Consider the following 9932-nt stretch of genomic DNA (forward strand, 5'->3'; position numbering starts at 1 on the left):
CGCCTGCGGGCAAAACGGGCTCCTGCGGCACCTAAAAGCCGGGGAGCGGACTACCGGTGGACAACCACAGGAGTCAAGAAGATCTTCACAGGTGCAGGGAAAGACAGCCACCATCAGCCGTCCGGGGAGAGCACAACAACAACACTGCAGCTGGCTGCGGGACCCGTCCATCCGATGGCTTTTGGTTTAACAATGATTCTGTCAGTGATTGTCTGAGTGAGTACACCATTGCCGTCCGGCACCGCGCCGCACAGTCCCTGCACCCCAGCTATCCGGCCTCCCCGTTACACCACCGGGCCCCGGGATCACCAACCCCGCTACCCACGGAGGGGACAACATCCTAGCTGCACCCTACCATCTCTCCCGGGATCCCCGTTACCAGCAGCGGTGGTGCCATCATCACCACGTCCCATGGGTGGCGTCACGAACAATCTCCCTAAACATACCACCCCCCTTTTCACTCACGGCTGAGGAGCGCTGCTCGAGTCCCCGGGTCCGGTACACCGCCCGAGCCACCGAGCAACAGCAGCAGAAGCCCCGGACTCGAGCGTGGCGAGCGCGTCCCCTCCGCCTGCGACACTTATGAAACGCCCACGCCGGGGCTTGCAGGGCTCGCACGGTCACCGGGCCGGTGGTATTCGGGGTCAGGCTGTGAGTGGCCCGACCCGGCTTCCGTGACCCCCGGCGGGTTTCAATAAAGAGGAAAGTCCGACCGTCAGTCCGGTATTACAAGGGGGGACGGAAGGAGGGTAATGGGGTCCCTGGGGGGGGCTTGCCATCGCTCTTCCCCAGGAAACGGTACGGGACGGGGACGGGGTGCTTGCAGCGCCACCCGTGGTTTGCGGCCAGGTGTTAAGCCGCCGCTGTGCGGTCTCTCTCCGGGGCAGGTGTTATGGGCAGCCGGATGGAATCGCTCCCCACGGGTGGAGCGGGGGAGCCCCAGGAGGTTAATGAGACCCAGGGCAACAGTCCTCAGGGGCACCAGGGGCACAGGGCGGCGGCATTACTCACAGCAGTCACGGTGTGCGGTTCCAGTGGTTCTTTATTTACAGTCCGTTTCACATCGCTCCCGGGTGCTGGTCCTCGCCGCCTGTAGCCTTTGGTCGGTCCCGGGCAGGTAGGAGGAAGGGGTGTCCGGTGAGGTGTTCTGGGGGTCTCTCCCTTTCGGTGCGTTAGTGCCTTCCCCGTGGCATAGAGCATCTTGGGAACTCGACGCCTCTCTGTCTGTCTCATCCCCGGTAGCGTACCTAACACAACCGCCACCGGGTACAACTTGCTCCAGGGAACCCCAGTCCTCAGCTCCATTCCCCTCCTCTAGGTGTTATCAGCCCTGGTCTCGTGGCATCTCCTCAACAGGAGCGGTTCTCTGCACGTCTGCTCTTCCTTGCAGCCCCTGACGTTCTACCTAAACTTCTGTGTGCTCTGCACTAAACTCACTCCTTCAGGCCCCCCTCCCCTTGGTTGTCATGGGGACCTGCCTGTGTCCAGCCACCTGCTCATTAATGAGACAGGATGAGTCATGGACTTAGAATAAACTTCACGCTGCAAATGCTGTTAACTCCTTCCTGCCAGTGTGATGTTAGTGTGTGTTGTGGGGACCCTTCTTCCTCCTGCCCAGGAAAAATGGGGTAACATTTAATACCCTGTAACGACCCGTTTACAGGGGCGTTACATTCCTCCAGACCAAAAACGCAACACTCCGGGGTTGCGACAACAAACAACACCACAACAAAAAAAAACAACTTTTCATAGATAAACAAATTAACACGTCCCTTTTACCGGGACCCAATAAAGGATAGGAAGAGGCAGGAAGAAAAAGAAGAAGAAAGAGAAGAAAAGCATGGAAAAAGAAACATTTGCATATAAAAAAAAAACATTTCAACTTTCTCGAACAGGCCTCCTTATGACGCTCCAGGGCCCTCCAGGTACCGAGGTTTAGGGGGAAAAACTCGGTAGTCCAAAACCCAGTACGGGCTGCGGTGCCGGGCTCACCCCTCCGGCCACCACTCGCCAAAGCTCGCACCCGGGCAGTCTGTATCATCTCCCCATCTTCTCCTGTGCCTGGGGAGGCAGGGTTCCTGGCTCCTGGCAAGTGTCCAACAAAGGGGCGGGCATGGATTTTCACGCCCCGCTGCAGCCCCACCCACAAAGGGCGGGCCAGTCCAGTCCTTGTTGGTACGCATGGCGCCCATCCCATTCTCAATGGACGCCATTGTACAGTCCAAGTCCATTTGTCGCATACCCGCAGCCGCGGGCACCAAAATAAACGTGAGACAATCCAATATTGCAGATGGTATACACAAGGCACGCGTCACCCAGTGTTACCGGGTCTTGTCCGGACCCTGCTCGCAGCCCTAAGTTGAAACGCCCACGCCGGGGCTTGGAGGGCTCGCACGGTCACTGGGCTGGTGGTATTCGGGGTCAGGCTGTGAGTGGCCCGACCCGGCTTCCGTGACCCCCGGTGGGTTTCAATAAAGAGGAAAGTCCGACCGTCAGTCCGGTATTACAAGGGGGGACGGAAGGAGGGTAATGGGGTCCCTGGGGGGGGGCTTGCCATCGCTCTTCCCCAGGAAACGGTACGGGATGGGGACGGGGTGCTTGCAGCGCCACCCGTGGTTTGCGGCCAGGTGTTAAGCCGCCGCTGTGCGGTCTCTCTCCGGGGCAGGTGTTATGGGCAGCCAGATGGAATCGCTCCCCACGGGTGAAGCGGGGGAGCCCCGGGAGGTTAATGAGACCCAGGGCAACAGTCCTCAGGGACACCGGGGGCACAGGCGGCGGCATTACTCACAGCAGTCACGGTGTGCGGTTCCAGTGGTTCTTTATTTACAGTCCGTTTCACATCACACCCGGGTGCTGGTCCTCGCCGCCTGTAGCCTTTGGTCGGTCCCGGGCAGGTAGGAGGAAGGGGTGTCCGGTGAGGTGTTCTGGGGGTCTCTCCCTTTCGGTGTGTTAGTGCCGTCCCCGTGACATAGAGCATCTTGGGAACTCGCCGCCTCTCTGTCTCTCTCATCCCCGGTAGCGTACCTAACACAACCACCACTGGGTACAACTTGCTCCAGGGAACCCTAGTCCTCAGCTCCATTCCCCTCCTCTAGGTGTTATCAGCTCTGGTCTCGTGGCATCTCCTCAACAGGAGCGGTTCTCTGCACGTCTGCTCTTCCTTGCAGCCCCTGACGTTCTACCTAAACTACTGTGTGCTCTGCACTAAACTCACTCCTTCAGGCCCCCCTCCCCTTGGTTATCATGGGGACCTGCCTGTGTCCAGCCACCTGCTCATTAATGAGACAGGATGAGTCATGGACTTAGAACAAACTTCACCCTGCAAATGCTGTTAACTCCTTCCTGCCAGTGTGATGTTAGTGTGTGTTGTGGGGACCCTTCTTCCTCCTGCCCGGGAAAAATGGGGTAACATTTAATACCCTGTAACCACCCGTTTACAGGGGCGTTACACTTACACGCATGGTCGGCTTAAGGCTACTTTCACACTTGCGTTGTTTTGCATCTGTCACAATCAGTTGTGTGATTGATGCAATGGATGCGTTGCAGATAGTAGCACAACTGATGTGACTGATGCTGCAAAACAACAATCAGTTGTTTTTTTTTACTGTTTTACCGGCGGCAGGCTATTGTGAACGATCAGCTGATCACTCGGCCGCCGGGCGCTCAGCTGATCGTTCACAAAAGCTGGGTGTTCAGCTGATCGCTCTCAAAAGCTGGCCGCCGAGCAATCAGCTGATCGTTCGGCCGCCCAGAGAGAGAGAAACATTGATTTCAATGATTAAACATAAGAGCTGAGCATGCGCAGTGGAAAAAAAAAGGATTCCCCCGCTGAAAAAATGCTACATGCTGCGTTCCTGCCGCCCGATGGTTAGTCGTTCCATGACTGATCCGTCACACGGCGGATGCAACGCAGACTCATTAGTCGCAATGCGTTATCAGTACAGTGTATGGGAAACAGCGTAAGCCGTTAACGGCTTGCGCTATTTTCCAAAGCGGCGGATTGCGACTAGCGCAAGTGTGAAAGTAGCCTTACCTATGTGCGAATGTGCGAATGATGCACGGGGCTCCGGCCGGCAGACAGTGGAGGGGGCGCCGCAGGGAGCAGGAATGCACTTTGCCTTGCTGCTCCTGCGGTGCCCTGGATCAAACAGGGGGCGCCCTCCGCTCCTCTGTGCTCTGCGTCTTGTCTTCTCTTGTCTTCAGCGGAGAAAGGGGGGAGAGGCGCCTGCACTGCTCCGGCCAGAGATGCTGCTACTACAGACCCACTGCTCTAATGGAGGCTGGGAAGGAAGAAGACTTCTACTGTATGTACCGTATGTGAGTATAATGTGCTGTATGTCATATGTCTGTGTATTATGTGCTGTCTATATGTGTTATGTATAAGATGTGTGTGTGCCCTGTATACTGTGCAATATCTATCTATTCTATTTATCCCTCTATCTATTTAACCTCTATCTATGTATCTATGTATCTATCTATCTATCTATCTATCCCTCTATCTATTACATATCTAACTATTTATCCATCATCTATCTATCCCCCTATTTATCCATCCATCCATCCATCCATCCATCCAACCATCCATCCATCCATCTATCCATCCATCCATCAGTCTGTCTATCTGTTATCTTTTTATCTATCTCTATTATCTATCTATCTATCTATCTATCTATTATCTATCTTTCTATCTATCTCTTTTATCTATCTCTATATCTATTATCTATCTATTATCTATCCCTCTATCTATCTATGACGCCCCTGGACTATTCAGGTCGTCACAGGGTACTGCACGCTATTTCTCTTTAGTGCAGGATTCAACCCCCATGGTTCTCGGTCTCCATCCTGCAGTACTGCCTCCACCAGCATTCACAAATCCTACCCTATCCTATCCTACTGCATCACACCCTGTCAGGCACCCCAGTGGGCTGCTTAAGCAGGAATAGGGCCGCCCACCTAGGGGTCAGGCAGGGTGGTGTCAAGCCAGAGCAGTGGTAGCCCTCAAGCTGTAAGGAGCTCTGAGGAAGCTGGGAGTTGAAGCTCCCAGGGGTGAAGCAGACTAGGTCGCAGACGGTGGTCTGGACCTAGAGGAGTCGGACCCCCGCTCGCAGGGGATTGAGGCTAGGTGCCTGGGACCTGTCTTGGAGGACGGTCAACAGCCTGAGCCCAATCACCTGTCCGGGACCGAAGGCACAACAGGGTACACGGACCCTAGGTCGGGGAGAAGCTTCGGGCGACCCGGCAATTAACCTGCGGAGGACAGGGCCTTTATGGACTGTTCCCACGAAGTTCAGAGATCGGGATCACTAGCGTAATGAGGGGGATAAGGCTTTCCAAACAAGCGGCCCACTGAAATCCCAAGCATAAGCTCCTGAGAGCAGGCTCCTTCACTTAGCCATAGTAGGGAGCGGGAGCTTGGAGTGTCAGCTTGGAGCTTTCCGGGCCACAAAGGACACTCTAAATTTGTGCCAGGAGGCAGGTCACGAACCACCAGGCAGTGCTGCAGGTTATAGGACCCGGATGAGCTCCCCTCAAAAGACAGCGGCAGTCAGAGACTTGGTTTACCCTGTTGTCAACATCTGCTTTATTGCTGAGTGAGTACCCGACTGACCCCTGCAACCAGTGAGCCTGCGCTCCCCTGCATCCCATAGCTCCATCCAGAGTCCGGGGCCTTCCCCTACCCGTGGAGGGTAACGTCATCTTGCTGCCCCATTCCAACACCCCGGGTACTCCCAACGACAGGAGCGGTACTCCCAATTACCGCACACTATGGGTGGCGTCACAAACTATATATACCTATCCCCTGTAAATAATCCCCTTCTTCTTTTGAGTGTGGCCCCTAGCCCCAGGGTCCGGAGACCCTCGAGCCACGAGTAATCACCAACCCCGGATCCAAGCGGTTCGATCCGCTGCAGGGGTGGCACACCTCAAATTTCTAGTGTCACGAACAGGATCCGAACAGGACCCACTGACCTGGATGACGTGCGCCTTGAAAAGTGAAGCTGTGGTGTCAAAATCCCGTTGACGATATTTTATGCTATCTTTGGCGCCAAGACGCCATCTTCCAGGCCAAAAGCACGAGAAGCCGAAACCCCACCCTTCGTCCTGAGAGTGTGGCCGGAACCGGAAGTTCCCAGAGTGCCCCAGCACAGAAGTGAGTGGCTGGCGAAAACCAAGGGAGAACGTGAAGATGTCTGCGCCGGACGATGGAAGTGTCGCAGTGCTACCCCCACCAGACCACTGTAATGCGGGTGCAGCGGGTGCTGCTCCGGTCGCAAGAGTGGCGGCACCTGGGGCCGAGGTGGTCGCACCTATCATGCCAATCACCTTACCCTACGTGCCCGGCGCTGCCTGGCTCCCACAATATGATGGCCGACCTGATGCGTTGCAGGGATTCAAGCGAAAGATCTGCACCATCCTTGACATGTATGCCCTGACTGGCCGTCAGCGAGCGTCTGTGGTACTCGGTCAGCTGACAGGCACCGCTGAGCTGGAAGTGGAAACGTGGACTGATGAGGACTGGACCTCGGTCCCCGCCATCTTCAAATGGCTGGGAACTGCGTTTGAGATCCGCACTGAATCTGAGCTGAGAATTAGGTTCTACAGCTGAAAATAGCGCCCCCAAGATAGCATCAGAGATTACGCCCTGAGATTGCAAGCAGCACTACGGACTCTGAAACTGATCAACAACATCAGTGAACAGGAGGGAACAAGATGCTTGTGGAGCAGTTCCTGTAAGGCCTGGGATCAGTGGAAGACCGTAAGCAGCTACGGCTGTGGGCCCTGGAGCATCCTACCTTAGACTTTACTATCCTGAAAGAACGAGCTATCAAATCCCTGCAGCCCCTAGAGGCTACTGACTCTCCCCTTCAATCCTGGCAAGCCGGCACCTCTCCTTTACATGTGAAGCCCCCTGCCTTAACATTGCCAGAACCAACATCTTTGGTAGTGCCCGTGGGCGGAATAAGCGATTTGTCTTCACAGGTGCAACAGCTGAGCAGCGACATTGCAAGCATCTTGGAGGCGATGCAGCTCAAGCCAAAGGCCACGCCAGCAGGAAAGATTCAGCTAGCCAACTGTCCGGAGGACGTCCCCTGGATGAGAGGGAGGACCTCGACGTACAAAGGACGGAACAGCGACTGGTATGGACAGCTTGTTTGTTATAAGTTTAAAAAGACTGGCCATTACGCTCAGATCTGTCCTTTAAACGGGCAACCCCTGGGCCCAAGGGCCTAACTCCAGGAATAAACTCCCAAGGCCCAGCAGACTGGCGAAAGAAGTATGTGGGAGGATGTCCCATCGTTTCCATCATCCTGGATGGGATCCCGACCTCTGCAGTTCTTGATACCGGCTCTCAGGTAACAACTATTTAATATGTACTGTATAAGAAGTTTTGGTTAGATGACGAACTCACCCCGCCAGATGACAGCATAACCATCTACGCCGTCAACGGGTTACCAGTGACTCAAATTGGGTTCAAGGAGGTGGCCATTAAGGAGGGCCAGGTAGAGTTGGCGCGACAAGGACTCATAGTCGTGCAGAATGACCCTAGTGATCGGAACCCTAAGATCATTTTGGGAACGAATCTCATTGAGAACTGTATGGGGGAAGTGTTGTTTTTACATCAACAGCTATCTGAGACTGCAGGAGCAGGGCGACAGAGGGTCCTGCAATGAGAGATCCGAGCCCTCCTGCAACGGCAACAGGTAAATCTATCTGGAGGCGAAATTGGTGGTGTGCGGGTAATGGATGTGGCCCTCTAGTAGTGCCCCTGCGGAGTGAGATGATGATATGGTGCAGGGCAGCTGTAGGCTCCCATGGACAAGATTACCAGGCAGTGGTAGAGCCCCTGCCCTCAGAGCATTGGCCCACAGTGTTAACAGTCAGAGGGGTAGTCGATGTCTGGTAGGGGAGGGTGCCCGTGCGAGTGTTGAATTGCAGGGAAGAGGAAGTTACATTGCCCAGGTATGCCACAATTGCCAAGCTGTTTACAGTGAACACAGATTCCATCCATGCAGTGAGTTACCCAAAAACATCAGATCAGTCCCCCAGTGACAGTCCCCAGGGACAGTTAGAAAAGTGGTGCCAAGAGCTACATGTGGGCACCAACTCTACACCTCCACATCACAAGCAAGGGGTCTACAGAGTTGTGCAGGAGTACGAGCAGGTCTTTAGCAAATCTCCACTAGATTTTGGGCGAATAAAAGGGGTACAACATCACATACCTACAGGTGCTCATCCACCCATCAAGGAGAGGTATAGGCCCATACCACCTACCCACTACCAATGCGCAAAGGACATGCTCAAAAACAAAGGAGGCTGGGGTCATCCGTGATAGTTGCAGCCCCTGGACAGCTCCTTTGGTATTAGTGAAAAAGAAAGACGGCACTATGAGGATGTGTGTGGATTACAGACAAATCAACAAGATCACACATAAAGATGCTTACCCCCTACCCCGAATTGAGAAATCGTTAGCTGCCTTGAAGTCTGCCACTTATTTCTCTACTCTTGATCTTACTAGTGGATACTGGCAAGTGGCTGCTGAGGAAGACCGTGAGAAGACTGCCTTTGCCACCCCGATGGGGTTATATGAATTCAACAGCATGCCATTCGGGCTGTGCAATGCACCGGGAACCTTTCAGAGACTCATGGAGTGCTGCTTAGGTCACTCCAACTTCGAAACTGTCCTGCTTTACCTGGATGACGTCATCGTATACTCTAAAACATATCAGGCACATCTGGAACACCTGGCGGAAGTCTTCGAAGCCCTATGCAGGTATGGGATGAAGCTAAAACTATCTAAGTGTCACCTACTGAAACCTAAGGTCCAGTACCTGGGGCATGTGGTCAGCGCCGAGGGTGTGGCACCAGATCCCGAGAAGATCACGACCATCCAGAACTGTCAAAGGCCCAATACTGTCAGAGAAGTTCGGCAGTTCCTGGGCTTGATGGGGTACTACCGCAGGTTCGTAAAGTACTACACCAAGATGGCGGCTCCCTTACAAGATCTCCTGGTGGGGCAACCCAAGCATGTCAAGCCCTCTGGCCCTCCATTCAAGTGGGGTAAGGAACAAGAAGATTCCTTTGAGCAGATGAAGTCAGCTCTGACGGGGGACGAGATCCTTGCCTATCCCGACAACGGTCTCCCGTTTGTATTGTACATGGACGCCAGCAACGTAGGATTAGGAGCGGTCCTGTCCCAGGTGCAGAAGGGTGTGTCGCCCTGGACAAGCCAGGGGTCACAGAGAACAACATCACAACACACCCCACATTCCCTGCAGGCACATCAAGGTCAGACACAAAACCCTTGTTGCCCTCCTCCAGGGGCTGATGTCCACACCAGGGGGTGGAGCCAGGCGGTTGGTCTCCACCCACTGAGGAGTTCACAGTCCTGGAGGCGGGAAAACCAGTGAGATTAGTTGGAGAGGTGAATGTGTGAGGAGTGAAGTGGTAGGAGAGCAAACAAAACTGACTGAGAGCGTCCGGGTGTGTGCCCCGGGCGAGACAGCAAGGTTGGCAGACGGCGGTGACCGTCTGCTGGAGTGGCCGATTGGAGTCTACCGTAAGGACCGCGGATGGGTGGTGGCCCGTCGGTACCAGACCGGTACACAAAGAGAAGCCAGCACCAGTGGCAGGGGCCTTTCGGACCCCGGCAAGGCTTGGAGTCGCCGTGAATTTGCCAAATCCGTCAGTGAAGGGGACCTCCTGGGTTTCCAAACAACTAAGTCCCGATTGAAGGCAACAGTCCGACCGAGTGGGAGGGACACCACCACCGCCAAGGCACCAGTTCCTCAGGGCCAGCGCCTGCGGGCAAAAAGGGGCTCCTCCGGCCCATATCCATGTCGGGGAGCGGGTTACCAGTGGGAACCCATCGATACCAACAACCGTACTTAGGTGCAGGGAAGAGACAGTCACCGCTAACTTGCAGGGAACAA

The 9932-nt window shown here is 54.8% G+C and overlaps 1 protein-coding gene across 1 annotated transcript in view; it reads right to left on the bottom strand.

Annotated features, from left to right (window-relative positions):
- The window catches only part of NRSN1 (neurensin 1), a 60434-nt gene extending 58805 nt beyond the window's left edge, over window positions 1–1629 (bottom strand). The window contains exon 1 of the mRNA XM_075314695.1: window positions 1012–1629. Within this exon, the coding sequence (XP_075170810.1) occupies window positions 1012–1305 (294 nt within the window). The 5' untranslated portion in view covers window positions 1306–1629. The remainder of the gene's footprint in view (window positions 1–1011) is intronic.
- Between the last annotated feature and the right edge of the window lie 8303 nt (window positions 1630–9932).

Source organism: Anomaloglossus baeobatrachus, chromosome 6 (genome assembly GCF_048569485.1).
Source record: "Anomaloglossus baeobatrachus isolate aAnoBae1 chromosome 6, aAnoBae1.hap1, whole genome shotgun sequence".
Taxonomy (NCBI): domain Eukaryota; kingdom Metazoa; phylum Chordata; class Amphibia; order Anura; family Aromobatidae; genus Anomaloglossus; species Anomaloglossus baeobatrachus.